The sequence below is a fragment of the Bombina bombina genome, chromosome 2 (genome assembly GCF_027579735.1).
Source record: "Bombina bombina isolate aBomBom1 chromosome 2, aBomBom1.pri, whole genome shotgun sequence".
Lineage (NCBI taxonomy): Eukaryota > Metazoa > Chordata > Amphibia > Anura > Bombinatoridae > Bombina > Bombina bombina.
The window spans coordinates 1,403,099,644-1,403,121,559 of record NC_069500.1 but is presented as its reverse complement, the minus strand read 5'-3'; the positions used below and the strand labels follow the sequence as shown (position 1 = coordinate 1,403,121,559).

General features: G+C 29.6%; 1 protein-coding gene across 1 annotated transcript in view; it reads left to right on the top strand.

Moving 5' to 3' along the window:
• Nucleotides 1-21,916, top strand: part of ATP6V1B1 (ATPase H+ transporting V1 subunit B1) — a 175,570-nt gene that overhangs the window by 82,455 nt on the left and 71,199 nt on the right. The window contains exon 6 of the mRNA XM_053704334.1: nucleotides 441-580. Within this exon, the coding sequence (XP_053560309.1) occupies nucleotides 441-580 (140 nt within the window). The remainder of the gene's footprint in view (nucleotides 1-440; nucleotides 581-21,916) is intronic.

Here is a 21,916-nt window from a genome sequence, read left to right as displayed (position 1 = left end):
CTATCTATCTAACATCTATCTATTTATCTATCTATCTATCAGTCAATCAACATCTATCTATTTGTCTACCTTACATCTATCTATCTAACATATATCTATATATCAATCTATTTATCTTTCTAAGATCTATCTATTTATTAATCAATCAATCAATTAATCAATCTATCAATCATCTATTTATGTATCTATCTAACATCTATCTATATCTATCTATTTATCTTTCTAAGATCTATCTATCTATCTATCTATCTATCTATCTATCTATCTATCTTTCTATCTATCTAGCATCTATCTATCTATTTATCTATCTAACAGCTATATATCTAACATCTATCTATCTATCTATCTATCTATCTAAATCAAACATCTATTTATGTATCTATCTATTTATCTAACATCTATCTATTTATCTAACATCTATCTAACATGTAATATTACAGGGCAGCCAATTAACCCTTTTGGAAGAACGTATCCTGAGGAAATGATTCAAACAGGAATCTCCCCCATTGATGTCATGAACAGCATTGCCAGGGGGCAAAAGATCCCCATCTTCTCAGCAGCAGGTTTACCCCACAATGAGGTATGGGGACGTACGTGAGTTTAGAGAAAAGAAAATGAGACTCACCTGTTTGTTTAAAGACAGCAGACTGGGGAAACACTCATGGATATCACATAACTGTCGTGTTGTTACTGTGAATAAAGAATCCTAAATCTAACAAATTTTATTATCATTACAAACAGTATATGAGAAGTTAGTACATTTAATTATCATTACACACATACAGTATATAAGAAGTTAGTACATTTTATTATCATTACAAACATACAGTATATAAGAAGTTAGTACATTTTATTATCATTACAAACATACAGTATATGAGAAGTTAGTACATTTTATTATCATTACAAACATACAGTATATGAGAAGTTAGTACATTTTATTATCATTACAAACATACAGTATATGAGAAGTTAGTACATTTTATTATCATTACAAACATACAGTATATAAGAAGTTAGTACATTTTATTATCATTACAAACATACAGTATATGAGGTTAGTACATTTTATTATCATTACAAACATACAGTATATGATAAGTTAGTACATTTTATTATCATTACAAACATACAGTATATAAGAAGTTAGTACATTTTATTATCATTAAAAACATACAGTATATGAGAAGTTAGTACATTTTATTATCATTACAAACATACAGTATATGAGAAGTTAGTACATTTTATTATCATTACAAACATACAGTATATGATTAGTTAGTACATTTTATTATCATTACAAACATACAGTATATGAGAAGTTAGTACATTTTATTATTATTATTACACACATACAGTATATGAGAACTTAGTACATTTTATTATCATTACAAACATACAGTATATGAGAAGTTAGTACATTTTATTATCATTACACGCATACAGTATATGATTAGTTAGTACATTTTATTATCATTACAAACATACAGTATATGAGAAGTTAGTACATTTTATTATTATTATTACACACATACAGTATATGAGAAGTTAGTACATTTTATTATCATTACAAACATACAGTATATGATTAGTTAGTACATTTTATTATCATTACAAACATACAGTATATGAGAAGTTAGTACATTTTATTATCATTACAAACATACAGTATATAAGAAGTTAGTACATTTTATTATCATTACAAACATACAGTATATGATTAGTTAGTACATTTTATTATCATTACAGACATACAGTATATGAGAAGTTAGTACATTTTATTATCATTACACACATACAGTATATAAGAAGTTAGTACATTTTATTATCATTACAAACATACAGTATATGAGAAGTTAGTACATTTTGTTATCATTACAAACATACAGTATATAAGAAGTTAGTACATTTTATTATCATTACAAACATACAGTATATGATTAGTTAGTACATTTTATTATCATTACAAACATACAGTATATGAGAAGTTAGTACATTTTATTATCATTACAAACATACAGTATATGAGGTTAGTACATTTTATTATCATTACAAACATACAGTATATAAGAGGTTAGTACATTTTATTATCATTACAAACATACAGTATATGATTAGTTAGTAAATTTTATTATCATTACAAACATACAGTATATGATTAGTTAGTACATTTTATTATCATTACACACATACAGTATATGAGGTTAGTACACTTTATTATCATTACAAACATACAGTATATGAGGTTAGTACATTTTATTATCATTACAAACATACAGTATATAAGAGGTTAGTACATTTTATTATCATTACAAACATACAGTATATGAGAAGTTAGTACATTTTATTATCATTACACACATACAGTATATAAGAGGTTAGTACATTTTATTATCATTACAAACATACAGTATATGATTAGTTAGTAAATTTTATTATCAATACAAACATACAGTATATGATGTTAGTACATTTTATTTTCATTACAAACATACAGTAAATGAGAAGTTAGTACATTTTATTATCATTACAAACATACAGTATATGATTAGTTAGTACATTTTATTAACATTACAAACATACAGTATATTATAAGTTAGTACATTTTATTATCATTACAAACATACAGTAAATGAGTAGTTAGTACATTTTATTATCATTACAAACATACAGTATATAAGAAGTTAGTACATTTTATTATCATTACAAACATACAGTATATGATTAGTTAGTACATTTTATTATCATTACACACATACAGTATATGAGAAGTTAGTACATTTTATTATCATTACAAACATACAGTATATGAGAAGTTAGTACATTTTATTATTATTACACACATACAGTATATGAGAAGTTAGTACATTTTATTATCATTACAAACATACAGTATATGATTAGTTAGTACATTTTATTATTATTACACACATACAGTATATGAGGTTAGTACATTTTATTATCATTACAAACATACAGTATATGATTAGTTAGTACATTTTATTATCATTACACACATACAGTATATGAGAAGTTAGTACATTTTATTATCATTACAAACATACAGTATATGATTAGTTAGTACATTTTATTATCATTACAAACATACAGTATATGAGAAGTTAGTACATTTTATTATTATTACACACATACAGTATATGAGAAGTTAGTACATTTTATTATCATTACAAACATACAGTATATGATTAGTTAGTACATTTTATTATCATTACAAACATACAGTATATGATTAGTTAGTACATTTTATTATCATTACAAACATACAGTATATGATTAGTTAGTACATTTTATTATCATTACAAACATACAGTATATGATTAGTTAGTACATTTTATTATCATTACAAACATACAGTATATAAGAAGTTAGTACATTTTATTATCATTACAAACATACAGTATATAAGCAGTTAGTACATTTTATTATCATTACAAACATACAGTATATGAGAAGTTAGTACATTTTATTGTCATTACAAACATACAGTATATGAGAAGTTAGTACATTTTATTGTCATTACAAACATACAGTATATGAGAAGTTAGTACATTTTGTTATCATTACAAACATACAGTATATAAGAAGTTAGTAAATTTTATTATCATTACAAACATACAGTATATGATTAGTTAGTACATTTTATTATCATTACACACATACAGTATATGAGAAGTTAGTACATTTTATTATCATTACAAACATACAGTATATGATTAGTTAGTACATTTTATTATCATTACAAACATAGGCCTAGATTTAGAGTTCGGCGGTAGCCGTCAAAACCAGCGTTAGAGGCTCCTAACGCTGGTTTTGGCCGCCCGCTGGTATTTGGAGTCAGTGATTAAAGGGTCTAACGCTCACTTTACAGCCGCGACTTTTCCATACCGCAGATCCCCCTACGCCATTTGCGTAGCCTATCTTTTCAATGGGATCTTTCTAACGCTGGTATTTAGAGTCGTTTCTGCAGTGAGCGTTAGAGCTCTAACGACAAGATTCCAGCCGCCTGAAAAAAGCAGGAGTTAAGAGCTTTCTGGCTAACGCCGGTTCATAAAGCTCTTAACTACTGTACCCTAAACTACACTAACACCCATAAACTACCTATGTACCCCTAAACCGAGGTCCCCCCACATCGCCGCCACTCTATTACATTTTTTAACCCCTAATCTGCCGACCGCCACCTACGTTATACTTATGTACCCCTAATCTGCTGCCCCTAACCCCGCCGACCCCTATATTATATTTATTAACCCCTAACTTGCCCCACACAACGTCGCCGCAAGCTACTTAAAATAATTAACCCCTAATCTTCCGACCGCAAATCGCCGCCACCTACGTTATCCCTATGTACCCCTAATCTTCTGCCCCTAACATCGCCGACCCCTATGTTATATTTATTAACCCCTAATCTGCCCCCCACAACGTCGCCGACACCTACCTACACTTATTAACCCCTAATCTGCCGAGCGGACCTGAGCGCTACTATAATAAAGTTATTAACCCCTAATCCGCCTCACTAACCCTATCATAAATAGTATTAACCCCTAATCTGCCCTCCCTAACATCGCCGACACCTACCTTCAATTATTAACCCCTAATCTGCCGACCGGAGCTCACCGCTATTCTAATAAATGTATTAACCCCTAAAGTTAAGTCTAACCCTAACACTAACACCCCCCTAAGTTAAATATAATTTTTATCTAACGAAATAAATTAACTCTTATTAAATAAATGATTCCTATTTAAAGCTAAATACTTACCTGTAAAATAAATCCTAATATAGCTACAATATAAATTATAATTATATTATAGCTATTTTAGGATTAATATTTATTTTACAGGTAACTTTGTATTTATTTTAACCAGGAACAATAGCTATTAAATAGTTAAGAACTATTTAATAGTTACCTAGTTAAAATAATTACAAATTTACCTGTAAAATAAATCCTAACCTAAGATATAATTAAACCTAACACTACCCTATCAATAAAATAATTAAATAAACTACCTACAATTACCTACAATTAACCTAACACTACACTATCAATAAATTAATTAAACACAATTGCTACAAATAAATACAATTAAATAAACTATCTAAAGTACAAAAAATAAAAAAGAACTAAGTTACAGAAAATAAAAAAATATTTACAAACATAAGAAAAATATTACAACAATTTTAAACTAATTACACCTACTCTAAGCCCCCTAATAAAATAACAAAGACCCCCAAAATAAAAAATTCCCTACCCTATTCTAAATTTAAAAAGTTACAAGCTCTTTTACCTTACCAGCCCTGAACAGGGCCCTTTGCGGGGCATGCCCCAAGAAGTTCAGCTCTTTTGCCTGTAAAAGAAAACATACAATACCCCCCCCCCCAACATTACAACCCACCACCCACATACCCCTAATCTAACCCAAACCCCCCTTAAATAAACCTAACACTAAGCCCCTGATGATCTTCCTACCTTGTCTTCACCATGCCAGGTTCACCGATCCGTCCTGGCTCCAAGATCTTCATCCAACCCAAGCGGGGGTTGGCGATCCATAATCCGGTGCTCCAAAGTCTTCCTCCTATCCGGCAAGAAGAGGACATCCGGACCGGCAAACATCTTCTCCAAGCGGCATCTTCTATGTTCTTCCATCCGATGACGACCGGCTCCATCTTGAAGACCTCCAGCGCGGATCCATCCTCTTCTTCCGACGACTAGACGACGAATGACGGTTCCTTTAAGGGACGTCATCCAAGATGGCGTCCCTCGAATTCCGATTGGCTGATAGGATTCTATCAGCCAATCGGAATTAAGGTAGGAATTTTCTGATTGGCTGATGGAATCAGCCAATCAGAATCAAGTTCAATCCGATTGGCCGATCCAATCAGCCAATCAGATTGAGCTCGCATTCTATTGGCTGTTCCGATCAGCCAATAGAATGCGAGCTCAATCTGATTGGCTGATTGGATCGGCCAATCGGATTGAACTAGATTCTGATTGGCTGATTCCATCAGCCAATCAGAAAATTCCTACCTTAATTCCGATTGGCTGATAGAATCCTATCAGCCAATCGGAATTCGAGGGACGCCATCTTGGATGACGTCCCTTAAAGGAACCGTCATTCGTCGTCTAGTCGTCGGAAGAAGAGGATGGATCCGCGCTGGAGGTCTTCAAGATGGAGCCGGTCGTCATCGGATGGAAGAACATAGAAGATGCCGCTTGGAGAAGATGTTTGCCGGTCCGGATGTCCTCTTCTTGCCGGATAGGAGGAAGACTTTGGAGCACCGGATTATGGATCGCCAACCCCCGCTTGGGTTGGATGAAGATCTTGGAGCCAGGACGGATCGGTGAACCTGGCATAGTGAAGACAAGGTAGGAAGATCATCAGGGGCTTAGTGTTAGGTTTATTTAAGGGGGGTTTGGGTTAGATTAGGGGTATGTGGGTGGTGGGTTGTAATGTTGGGGGGGGGGGTATTGTATGTTTTCTTTTACAGGCAAAAGAGCTGAACTTCTTGGGGCATGCCCCGCAAAGGGCCCTGTTCAGGGCTGGTAAGGTAAAAGAGCTTGTAACTTTTTAAATTTAGAATAGGGTAGGGAATTTTTTATTTTGGGGGTCTTTGTTATTTTATTAGGGGGCTTAGAGTAGGTGTAATTAGTTTAAAATTGTTGTAATATTTTTCTTATGTTTGTAAATATTTTTTTATTTTCTGTAACTTAGTTCTTTTTTATTTTTTGTACTTTAGATAGTTTATTTAATTGTATTTATTTGTAGCAATTGTGTTTAATTAATTTATTGATAGTGTAGTGTTAGGTTAATTGTAGATAATTGTAGGTAGTTTATTTAATTATTTTATTGATAGGGTAGTGTTAGGTTTAATTATAACTTAGGTTAGGATTTATTTTACAGGTAAATTTGTAATTATTTTAACTAGGTAACTATTAAATAGTTCTTAACTATTTAATAGCTATTGTACCTGGTTAAAATAAATACAAAGTTACCTGTAAAATAAATATTAATCCTAAAATAGCTATAATATAATTATAATTTATATTGTAGCTATATTAGGATTTATTTTACAGGTAAGTATTTAGCTTTAAATAGGAATCATTTATTTAATAAGAGTTAATTTATTTCGTTAGATAAAAATTATATTTAACTTAGGGGGGTGTTAGTGTTAGGGTTAGACTTAGCTTTAGGGGTTAATACATTTATTAGAATAGCGGTGAGCTCCGGTCGGCAGATTAGGGGTTAATAATTGAAGGTAGGTGTCGGCGATGTTAGGGAGGGCAGATTAGGGGTTAATACTATTTATGATAGGGTTAGTGAGGCGGATTAGGGGTTAATAACTTTATTATAGTAGCGCTCAGGTCCGGTCGGCAGATTAGGGGTTAATAAGTGTAGGTAGGTGTCGGCGACGTTGTGGGGGGCAGATTAGGGGTTAATAAATATAACATAGGGGTCGGCGATGTTAGGGCAGCAGATTAGGGGTACATAGGGATAACGTAGGTTGCGGCGGTTTACGGAGCGGAAGATTAGGGGTTAAAAGTGTAATGCAGGGGTCAGCGATAGCGGGGGCGGCAGATTAGGGGTTAATAAGTGTAAGGTTAGGGGTGTTTAGACTCGGGGTACATGTTAGGGTGTTAGGTGCAGACGTAGGAAGTGTTTCCCCATAGGAAACAATGGGGCTGCGTTAGGAGCTGAACGCTGCTTTTTTGCAGGTGTTAGGTTTTTTTTCAGCTCAAACAGCCCCATTGTTTCCTATGGGAGAATCGTGCACGAGCACGTTTTTGAGGCCGGCCGCGTCCGTAAGCAACTCTGGTATCGAGAGTTGCATTTGCGGTAAAAATGCTCTACGCTCCTTTTTTGGAGCCTAACGCAGCATTTGTTTTAACTCTCGATACCAGAGTTAAATTTATGGTGCGGCCAGAAAAAAACCCGCGGAGCGTTAACAGCCCTTTTACCGCCAAACTCCAAATCTAGCCGATACAGTATATGAGAAGTTAGTACATTTTATTATCATTACAAACATACAGTATATAAGAAGTTAGTACATTTTATTATCATTACAAACATACAGTATATAAGAGGTTAGTACATTTTATTATCATTACAAACATACAGTATATAAGAGGTTAGTACATTTTATTATCATTACAAACATACAGTATATGATTAGTTAGTAAATTTTATTATCATTACAAACATACAGTATATGATGTTAGTACATTTTATTTTCATTACAAACATACAGTAAATGAGTAGTTAGTACATTTTATTTTCATTACAAACATACAGTAAATGAGTAGTTAGTACATTTTATTATCATTACAAACATACAGTATATGAGAAGTTAGTACATTTTATTATCATTACAAACATACAGTATATGAGAAGTTAGTACATTTTATTATCATTACAAACATACAGTATATGAGAAGTTAGTACATTTTATTATTATTACACACATACAGTATATGAGAAGTTAGTATATTTTATTATCATTACAAACATACAGTATATGATTAGTTAGTACATTTTATTATCATTACAAACATACAGTATATGATTAGTTAGTACATTTTATTATCATTACAAACATACAGTATATGATTAGTTAGTACATTTTATTATCATTACAAACATACAGTATATGATTAGTTAGTACATTTTATTATCATTACAAACATACAGTATATGAGAAGTTAGTACATTTTATTATCATTACAAACATACAGTATATAAGCAGTTAGTACATTTTATTATCATTACAAACATACAGTATATGAGAAGTTAGTACATTTTATTGTCATTACAAACATACAGTATATGAGAAGTTAGTACATTTTATTATCATTACACACATACAGTATATGAGAAGTTAGTACATTTTGTTATCATTACAAACATACAGTATATAAGAAGTTAGTACATTTTATTATCATTACAAACATACAGTATATGATTAGTTAGTACATTTTATTATCATTACACACATACAGTATATGAGAAGTTAGTACATTTTATTATCATTACAAACATACAGTATATGATTAGTTAGTACATTTTATTATCATTACAAACATACAGTATATGAGAAGTTAGTACATTTTATTATCATTACAAACATACAGTATATAAGAAGTTAGTACATTTTATTATCATTACAAACATACAGTATATAAGAGGTTAGTACATTTTATTATCATTACAAACATACAGTATATGATTAGTTAGTAAATTTTATTATCATTACAAACATACAGTATATGATGTTAGTACATTTTATTTTCATTACAAACATACAGTAAATGAGTAGTTAGTACATTTTATTATCATTACAAACATACAGTATATGAGAAGTTAGTACATTTTATTATCATTACAAACATACAGTATATGAGAAGTTAGTACATTTTATTATCATTACAAACATACAGTAAATGAGTAGTTAGTACATTTTATTATCATTACAAACATACAGTATATGAGAAGTTAGTACATTTTATTTTCATTACAAACATACAGTATATGAGAAGTTAGTACATTTTATTATCATTACAAACATACAGTATATTATAAGTTAGTACATTTTATTATCATTACAAACATACAGTATATGAGAAGTTAGTACATTTTATTTTCATTACAAACATACAGTATATGAGAAGTTAGTACATTTTATTATCATTACAAACATACAGTATATTATAAGTTAGTACATTTTATTATCATTACAAACATACAGTATATGAGAAGTTAGTACATTTTATTATCATTACAAACATACAGTATATGAGAAGTTAGTACATTTTATTATCATTACACACATACAGTATATAAGAAGTTAGTACATTTTATTATCATTACAAACATACAGTATATGAGAAGTTAGTACATTTTATTATCATTACAAACATACAGTATATGAGAAGTTAGTACATTTTATTATCATTACAAACATACAGTTTATGAGAAGTTAGTACATTTTATTGTCATTACAAACAAACAGTATATGATAAGTTAGTACATTTTATTATAATTACAGACATACAGTATATGAGAAGTTAGTACATTTTATTATCATTACAAACATACAGTATATGAGAAGTTAGTACATTTTATTATCATTACAAACATACAGTATATAAGAAGTTAGTACATTTTATTATCATTACAAACATACAGTATATGATAAGTTAGTACATTTTATTATCATTACAAACATACAGTATATAAGAAGTTAGTACATTTTATTATCATTACAAACATACAGTATATGAGAAGTTAGTACATTTTATTATCATTACAAACATACAGTATATGAGAAGTTAGTACATTTTATTATCATTACAAACATACAGTATATGAGAAGTTAGTACATTTTATTATCATTACAAACATAGAGTATATAAGAAGTTAGTACATGTTATTATCATTACAAACATACAGTATATAAGAAGTTAGTACAATTTATTATCATTACAAACATACAGTATATGAGAAGTTAGTACATTTTATTATCATTACAAACATACAGTATATGAGAAGTTAATACATTTTATTATCATTACAAACATACAGTATATAAGAAGTTAGTACATTTTATTATCATTACAAACATACAGTATATCAGAAGTTAGTACATTTTATTATCATTACAAACATACAGTATATAAGAAGTTAGTACATTTTATTATCATTACAAACATACAGTATATGAGAAGTTAGTACATTTTATTATTATTACACACATACAGTATATGAGAAGTTAGTACATTTTATTATCATTACAAACATACAGTATATGATTAGTTAGTACATTTTATTATCATTACAAACATACAGTATATAAGAAGTTAGTACATTTTATTATCATTACAAACATACAGTATATGAGAAGTTAGTACAATTTATTATCATTACAAACATACAGTATATAAGAAGTTAGTACATTTTATTATCATTACAAACATACAGTATATGATTAGTTAGTACATTTTATTATCATTACAGACATACAGTATATGAGAAGTTAGTACATTTTATTATCATTACACACATACAGTATATGAGAAGTTAGTACATTTTGTTATCATTACAAACATACAGTATATAAGAAGTTAGTACATTTTATTATCATTACAAACATACAGTATATGATTAGTTAGTACATTTTATTATCATTACAAACATACAGTATATGAGGTTAGTACACTTTATTATCATTACAAACATACAGTATATGAGGTTAGTACATTTTATTATCATTACAAACATACAGTATATAAGAGGTTAGTACATTTTATTATCATTACAAACATACAGTATATAAGAGGTTAGTAAATTTTATTATCATTACAAACATACAGTATATGATTAGTTAGTACATTGTATTATCATTACAAACATACAGTATATGATTAGTTAGTACATTTTATTATCATTACAAACATACAGTATATGAGGTTAGTACATTTTATTATTATTATTACACACATACAGTATATGAGAACTTAGTACATTTTATTATCATTACAAACATACAGTATATGAGAAGTTAGTACATTTTATTATCATTACACGCATACAGTATATGATTAGTTAGTACATTTTATTATCATTACAAACATACAGTATATGAGAAGTTAGTACATTTTATTATTATTATTACACACATACAGTATATGAGAAGTTAGTACATTTTATTATCATTACAAACATACAGTATATGATTAGTTAGTACATTTTATTATCATTACAAACATACAGTATATGAGAAGTTAGTACATTTTATTATCATTACAAACATACAGTATATAAGAAGTTAGTACATTTTATTATCATTACAAACATACAGTATATGATTAGTTAGTACATTTTATTATCATTACAGACATACAGTATATGAGAAGTTAGTACATTTTATTATCATTACACACATACAGTATATAAGAAGTTAGTACATTTTATTATCATTACAAACATACAGTATATGAGAAGTTAGTACATTTTGTTATCATTACAAACATACAGTATATAAGAAGTTAGTACATTTTATTATCATTACAAACATACAGTATATGATTAGTTAGTACATTTTATTATCATTACAAACATACAGTATATGAGAAGTTAGTACATTTTATTATCATTACAAACATACAGTATATGAGGTTAGTACATTTTATTATCATTACAAACATACAGTATATAAGAGGTTAGTACATTTTATTATCATTACAAACATACAGTATATGATTAGTTAGTAAATTTTATTATCATTACAAACATACAGTATATGATTAGTTAGTACATTTTATTATCATTACACACATACAGTATATGAGGTTAGTACACTTTATTATCATTACAAACATACAGTATATGAGGTTAGTACATTTTATTATCATTACAAACATACAGTATATAAGAGGTTAGTACATTTTATTATCATTACAAACATACAGTATATGAGAAGTTAGTACATTTTATTATCATTACACACATACAGTATATAAGAGGTTAGTACATTTTATTATCATTACAAACATACAGTATATGATTAGTTAGTAAATTTTATTATCAATACAAACATACAGTATATGATGTTAGTACATTTTATTTTCATTACAAACATACAGTAAATGAGAAGTTAGTACATTTTATTATCATTACAAACATACAGTATATGATTAGTTAGTACATTTTATTAACATTACAAACATACAGTATATTATAAGTTAGTACATTTTATTATCATTACAAACATACAGTAAATGAGTAGTTAGTACATTTTATTATCATTACAAACATACAGTATATAAGAAGTTAGTACATTTTATTATCATTACAAACATACAGTATATGATTAGTTAGTACATTTTATTATCATTACACACATACAGTATATGAGAAGTTAGTACATTTTATTATCATTACAAACATACAGTATATGAGAAGTTAGTACATTTTATTATTATTACACACATACAGTATATGAGAAGTTAGTACATTTTATTATCATTACAAACATACAGTATATGATTAGTTAGTACATTTTATTATTATTACACACATACAGTATATGATTAGTTAGTACATTTTATTATCATTACACACATACAGTATATGAGAAGTTAGTACATTTTATTATCATTACAAACATACAGTATATGATTAGTTAGTACATTTTATTATCATTACAAACATACAGTATATGAGAAGTTAGTACATTTTATTATTATTACACACATACAGTATATGAGAAGTTAGTACATTTTATTATCATTACAAACATACAGTATATGATTAGTTAGTACATTTTATTATCATTACAAACATACAGTATATGATTAGTTAGTACATTTTATTATCATTACAAACATACAGTATATGATTAGTTAGTACATTTTATTATCATTACAAACATACAGTATATGATTAGTTAGTACATTTTATTATCATTACAAACATACAGTATATAAGAAGTTAGTACATTTTATTATCATTACAAACATACAGTATATAAGAAGTTAGTACATTTTATTATCATTACAAACATACAGTATATGAGAAGTTAGTACATTTTATTGTCATTACAAACATACAGTATATGAGAAGTTAGTACATTTTATTGTCATTACAAACATACAGTATATGAGAAGTTAGTACATTTTGTTATCATTACAAACATACAGTATATAAGAAGTTAGTAAATTTTATTATCATTACAAACATACAGTATATGATTAGTTAGTACATTTTATTATCATTACACACATACAGTATATGAGAAGTTAGTACATTTTATTATCATTACAAACATACAGTATATGATTAGTTAGTACATTTTATTATCATTACAAACATAGGCCTAGATTTAGAGTTCGGCGGTAGCCGTCAAAACCAGCGTTAGAGGCTCCTAACGCTGGTTTTGGCCGCCCGCTGGTATTTGGAGTCAGTGATTAAAGGGTCTAACGCTCACTTTACAGCCGCGACTTTTCCATACCGCAGATCCCCCTACGCCATTTGCGTAGCCTATCTTTTCAATGGGATCTTTCTAACGCTGGTATTTAGAGTCGTTTCTGCAGTGAGCGTTAGAGCTCTAACGACAAGATTCCAGCCGCCTGAAAAAAGCAGGAGTTAAGAGCTTTCTGGCTAACGCCGGTTCATAAAGCTCTTAACTACTGTACCCTAAACTACACTAACACCCATAAACTACCTATGTACCCCTAAACCGAGGTCCCCCCACATCGCCGCCACTCTATTACATTTTTTAACCCCTAATCTGCCGACCGCCACCTACGTTATACTTATGTACCCCTAATCTGCTGCCCCTAACCCCGCCGACCCCTATATTATATTTATTAACCCCTAACTTGCCCCACACAACGTCGCCGCAAGCTACTTAAAATAATTAACCCCTAATCTTCCGACCGCAAATCGCCGCCACCTACGTTATCCCTATGTACCCCTAATCTTCTGCCCCTAACATCGCCGACCCCTATGTTATATTTATTAACCCCTAATCTGCCCCCCACAACGTCGCCGACACCTACCTACACTTATTAACCCCTAATCTGCCGAGCGGACCTGAGCGCTACTATAATAAAGTTATTAACCCCTAATCCGCCTCACTAACCCTATCATAAATAGTATTAACCCCTAATCTGCCCTCCCTAACATCGCCGACACCTACCTTCAATTATTAACCCCTAATCTGCCGACCGGAGCTCACCGCTATTCTAATAAATGTATTAACCCCTAAAGTTAAGTCTAACCCTAACACTAACACCCCCCTAAGTTAAATATAATTTTTATCTAACGAAATAAATTAACTCTTATTAAATAAATGATTCCTATTTAAAGCTAAATACTTACCTGTAAAATAAATCCTAATATAGCTACAATATAAATTATAATTATATTATAGCTATTTTAGGATTAATATTTATTTTACAGGTAACTTTGTATTTATTTTAACCAGGTACAATAGCTATTAAATAGTTAAGAACTATTTAATAGTTACCTAGTTAAAATAATTACAAATTTACCTGTAAAATAAATCCTAACCTAAGATATAATTAAACCTAACACTACCCTATCAATAAAATAATTAAATAAACTACCTACAATTACCTACAATTAACCTAACACTACACTATCAATAAATTAATTAAACACAATTGCTACAAATAAATACAATTAAATAAACTATCTAAAGTACAAAAAATAAAAAAGAACTAAGTTACAGAAAATAAAAAAATATTTACAAACATAAGAAAAATATTACAACAATTTTAAACTAATTACACCTACTCTAAGCCCCCTAATAAAATAACAAAGACCCCCAAAATAAAAAATTCCCTACCCTATTCTAAATTTAAAAAGTTACAAGCTCTTTTACCTTACCAGCCCTGAACAGGGCCCTTTGCGGGGCATGCCCCAAGAAGTTCAGCTCTTTTGCCTGTAAAAGAAAACATACAATACCCCCCCCCCCCAACATTACAACCCACCACCCACATACCCCTAATCTAACCCAAACCCCCCTTAAATAAACCTAACACTAAGCCCCTGATGATCTTCCTACCTTGTCTTCACCATGCCAGGTTCACCGATCCGTCCTGGCTCCAAGATCTTCATCCAACCCAAGCGGGGGTTGGCGATCCATAATCCGGTGCTCCAAAGTCTTCCTCCTATCCGGCAAGAAGAGGACATCCGGACCGGCAAACATCTTCTCCAAGCGGCATCTTCTATGTTCTTCCATCCGATGACGACCGGCTCCATCTTGAAGACCTCCAGCGCGGATCCATCCTCTTCTTCCGACGACTAGACGACGAATGACGGTTCCTTTAAGGGACGTCATCCAAGATGGCGTCCCTCGAATTCCGATTGGCTGATAGGATTCTATCAGCCAATCGGAATTAAGGTAGGAATTTTCTGATTGGCTGATGGAATCAGCCAATCAGAATCAAGTTCAATCCGATTGGCCGATCCAATCAGCCAATCAGATTGAGCTCGCATTCTATTGGCTGTTCCGATCAGCCAATAGAATGCGAGCTCAATCTGATTGGCTGATTGGATCGGCCAATCGGATTGAACTAGATTCTGATTGGCTGATTCCATCAGCCAATCAGAAAATTCCTACCTTAATTCCGATTGGCTGATAGAATCCTATCAGCCAATCGGAATTCGAGGGACGCCATCTTGGATGACGTCCCTTAAAGGAACCGTCATTCGTCGTCTAGTCGTCGGAAGAAGAGGATGGATCCGCGCTGGAGGTCTTCAAGATGGAGCCGGTCGTCATCGGATGGAAGAACATAGAAGATGCCGCTTGGAGAAGATGTTTGCCGGTCCGGATGTCCTCTTCTTGCCGGATAGGAGGAAGACTTTGGAGCACCGGATTATGGATCGCCAACCCCCGCTTGGGTTGGATGAAGATCTTGGAGCCAGGACGGATCGGTGAACCTGGCATAGTGAAGACAAGGTAGGAAGATCATCAGGGGCTTAGTGTTAGGTTTATTTAAGGGGGGTTTGGGTTAGATTAGGGGTATGTGGGTGGTGGGTTGTAATGTTGGGGGGGGGGGTATTGTATGTTTTCTTTTACAGGCAAAAGAGCTGAACTTCTTGGGGCATGCCCCGCAAAGGGCCCTGTTCAGGGCTGGTAAGGTAAAAGAGCTTGTAACTTTTTAAATTTAGAATAGGGTAGGGAATTTTTTATTTTGGGGGTCTTTGTTATTTTATTAGGGGGCTTAGAGTAGGTGTAATTAGTTTAAAATTGTTGTAATATTTTTCTTATGTTTGTAAATATTTTTTTATTTTCTGTAACTTAGTTCTTTTTTATTTTTTGTACTTTAGATAGTTTATTTAATTGTATTTATTTGTAGCAATTGTGTTTAATTAATTTATTGATAGTGTAGTGTTAGGTTAATTGTAGATAATTGTAGGTAGTTTATTTAATTATTTTATTGATAGGGTAGTGTTAGGTTTAATTATAACTTAGGTTAGGATTTATTTTACAGGTAAATTTGTAATTATTTTAACTAGGTAACTATTAAATAGTTCTTAACTATTTAATAGCTATTGTACCTGGTTAAAATAAATACAAAGTTACCTGTAAAATAAATATTAATCCTAAAATAGCTATAATATAATTATAATTTATATTGTAGCTATATTAGGATTTATTTTACAGGTAAGTATTTAGCTTTAAATAGGAATCATTTATTTAATAAGAGTTAATTTATTTCGTTAGATAAAAATTATATTTAACTTAGGGGGGTGTTAGTGTTAGGGTTAGACTTAGCTTTAGGGGTTAATACATTTATTAGAATAGCGGTGAGCTCCGGTCGGCAGATTAGGGGTTAATAATTGAAGGTAGGTGTCGGCGATGTTAGGGAGGGCAGATTAGGGGTTAATACTATTTATGATAGGGTTAGTGAGGCGGATTAGGGGTTAATAACTTTATTATAGTAGCGCTCAGGTCCGGTCGGCAGATTAGGGGTTAATAAGTGTAGGTAGGTGTCGGCGACGTTGTGGGGGGCAGATTAGGGGTTAATAAATATAACATAGGGGTCGGCGATGTTAGGGCAGCAGATTAGGGGTACATAGGGATAACGTAGGTTGCGGCGGTTTACGGAGCGGAAGATTAGGGGTTAAAAGTGTAATGCAGGGGTCAGCGATAGCGGGGGCGGCAGATTAGGGGTTAATAAGTGTAAGGTTAGGGGTGTTTAGACTCGGGGTACATGTTAGGGTGTTAGGTGCAGACGTAGGAAGTGTTTCCCCATAGGAAACAATGGGGCTGCGTTAGGAGCTGAACGCTGCTTTTTTGCAGGTGTTAGGTTTTTTTTCAGCTCAAACAGCCCCATTGTTTCCTATGGGAGAATCGTGCACGAGCACGTTTTTGAGGCCGGCCGCGTCCGTAAGCAACTCTGGTATCGAGAGTTGCATTTGCGGTAAAAATGCTCTACGCTCCTTTTTTGGAGCCTAACGCAGCATTTGTTTTAACTCTCGATACCAGAGTTAAATTTATGGTGCGGCCAGAAAAAAACCCGCGGAGCGTTAACAGCCCTTTTACCGCCAAACTCCAAATCTAGCCGATACAGTATATGAGAAGTTAGTACATTTTATTATCATTACAAACATACAGTATATAAGAAGTTAGTACATTTTATTATCATTACAAACATACAGTATATAAGAGGTTAGTACATTTTATTATCATTACAAACATACAGTATATAAGAGGTTAGTACATTTTATTATCATTACAAACATACAGTATATGATTAGTTAGTAAATTTTATTATCATTACAAACATACAGTATATGATGTTAGTACATTTTATTTTCATTACAAACATACAGTAAATGAGTAGTTAGTACATTTTATTTTCATTACAAACATACAGTAAATGAGTAGTTAGTACATTTTATTATCATTACAAACATACAGTATATGAGAAGTTAGTACATTTTATTATCATTACAAACATACAGTATATGAGAAGTTAGTACATTTTATTATCATTACAAACATACAGTATATGAGAAGTTAGTACATTTTATTATTATTACACACATACAGTATATGAGAAGTTAGTATATTTTATTATCATTACAAACATACAGTATATGATTAGTTAGTACATTTTATTATCATTACAAACATACAGTATATGATTAGTTAGTACATTTTATTATCATTACAAACATACAGTATATGATTAGTTAGTACATTTTATTATCATTACAAACATACAGTATATGATTAGTTAGTACATTTTATTATCATTACAAACATACAGTATATAAGAAGTTAGTACATTTTATTATCATTACAAACATACAGTATATAAGCAGTTAGTACATTTTATTATCATTACAAACATACAGTATATGAGAAGTTAGTACATTTTATTGTCATTACAAACATACAGTATATGAGAAGTTAGTACATTTTATTATCATTACACACATACAGTATATGAGAAGTTAGTACATTTTGTTATCATTACAAACATACAGTATATAAGAAGTTAGTAAATTTTATTATCATTACAAACATACAGTATATGATTAGTTAGTACATTTTATTATCATTACAAACATACAGTATATGAGAAGTTAGTACATTTTATTATCATTACAAACATACAGTATATGATTAGTTAGTACATTTTATTATCATTACAAACATACAGTATATGAGAAGTTAGTACATTTTATTATCATTACAAACATACAGTATATAAGAAGTTAGTACATTTTATTATCATTACAAACATACAGTATATAAGAAGTTAGTACATTTTATTATCATTACAAACATACAGTATATGATTAGTTAGTAAATTTTATTATCATTACAAACATACAGTATATGATGTTAGTACATTTTATTTTCATTACAAACATACAGTAAATGAGTAGTTAGTACATTTTATTATCATTACAAACATACAGTATATGAGAAGTTAGTACATTTTATTATCATTACAAACATACAGTATATGAGAAGTTAGTACATTTTATTATCATTACAAACATACAGTATATGAGTAGTTAGTACATTTTATTATCATTACAAACATACAGTATATGAGAAGTTAGTACATTTTATTTTCATTACAAACATACAGTATATGAGAAGTTAGTACATTTTATTATCATTACAAACATACAGTATATTATAAGTTAGTACATTTTATTATCATTACAAACATACAGTATATGAGAAGTTAGTACATTTTATTTTCATTACAAACATACAGTATATGAGAAGTTAGTACATTTTATTATCATTACAAACATACAGTATATGAGAAGTTAGTACATTTTATTATCATTACAAACATACAGTATATGAGAAGTTAGTACATTTTATTATCATTACACACATACAGTATATAAGAAGTTAGTACATTTTATTATCATTACAAACATACAGTATATGAGAAGTTAGTACATTTTATTATCATTACAAACATACAGTATATGAGAAGTTAGTACATTTTATTATCATTACAAACATACAGTTTATGAGAAGTTAGTACATTTTATTGTCATTACAAACAAACAGTATATGATAAGTTAGTACATTTTATTATAATTACAGACATACAGTATATGAGAAGTTAGTACATTTTATTATCATTACAAACATACAGTATATGAGAAGTTAGTACATTTTATTATCATTACAAACATACAGTATATAAGAAGTTAGTACATTTTATTATCATTACAAACATACAGTATATGATAAGTTAGTACATTTTATTATCATTACAAACATACAGTATATAAGAAGTTAGTACATTTTATTATCATTACAAACATACAGTATATGAGAAGTTAGTACATTTTATTATCATTACAAACATACAGTATATGAGAAGTTAGTACATTTTATTATCATTACAAACATACAGTATATGAGAAGTTAGTACATTTTATTATCATTACAAACATACAGTATATAAGAAGTTAGTACATGTTATTATCATTACAAACATACAGTATATAAGAAGTTAGTACAATTTATTATCATTACAAACATACAGTATATGAGAAGTTAGTACATTTTATTATCATTACAAACATACAGTATATGAGAAGTTAATACATTTTATTATCATTACAAACATACAGTATATAAGAAGTTAGTACATTTTATTATCATTACAAACATACAGTATATCAGAAGTTAGTACATTTTATTATCATTACAAACATACAGTATATAAGAAGTTAGTACATTTTATTATCATTACAAACATACAGTATATGAGAAGTTAGTACATTTTATTATTATTACACACATACAGTATATGAGAAGTTAGTACATTTTATTATCATTACAAACATACAGTATATGATTAGTTAGTACATTTTATTATCATTACAAACATACAGTATATAAGAAGTTAGTACATTTTATTATCATTACAAACATACAGTATATGAGAAGTTAGTACATTTTATTATCATTACAAACATACAGTATATAAGAAGTTAGTACATTTTATTATCATTACAAACATACAGTATATGATTAGTTAGTACATTTTATTATCATTACAGACATACAGTATATGAGAAGTTAGTACATTTTATTATCATTACACACATACAGTATATGAGAAGTTAGTACATTTTGTTATCATTACAAACATACAGTATATAAGAAGTTAGTACATTTTATTATCATTACAAACATACAGTATATGATTAGTTAGTACATTTTATTATCATTACAAACATACAGTATATGAGGTTAGTACACTTTATTATCATTACAAACATACAGTATATGAGGTTAGTACATTTTATTATCATTACAAACATACAGTATATAAGAGGTTAGTACATTTTATTATCATTACAAACATACAGTATATAAGAGGTTAGTAAATTTTATTATCATTACAAACAAACAGTATATGATTAGTTAGTACATTGTATTATCATTACAAACATACAGTATATGATTAGTTAGTACATTTTATTTTCATTACAAACATACAGTAAATGAGAAGTTAGTACATTTTATTATCATTACAAACATACAGTATATGATTAGTTAGTACATTTTATTAACATTACAAACATACAGTATATTATAAGTTAGTACATTTTATTATCATTACAAACATACAGTATATGAGAAGTTAGTACATTTTATTATCATTACAAACATACAGTATATAAGAAGTTAGTACATTTTATTATCATTACAAACATACAGTATATGATTAGTTAGTACATTTTATTATCATTACACACATACAGTATATGAGAAGTTAGTACATTTTATTATCATTACAAACATACAGTATATGAGAAGTTAGTACATTTTATTATTATTACACACATACAGTATATGAGAAGTTAGTACATTTTA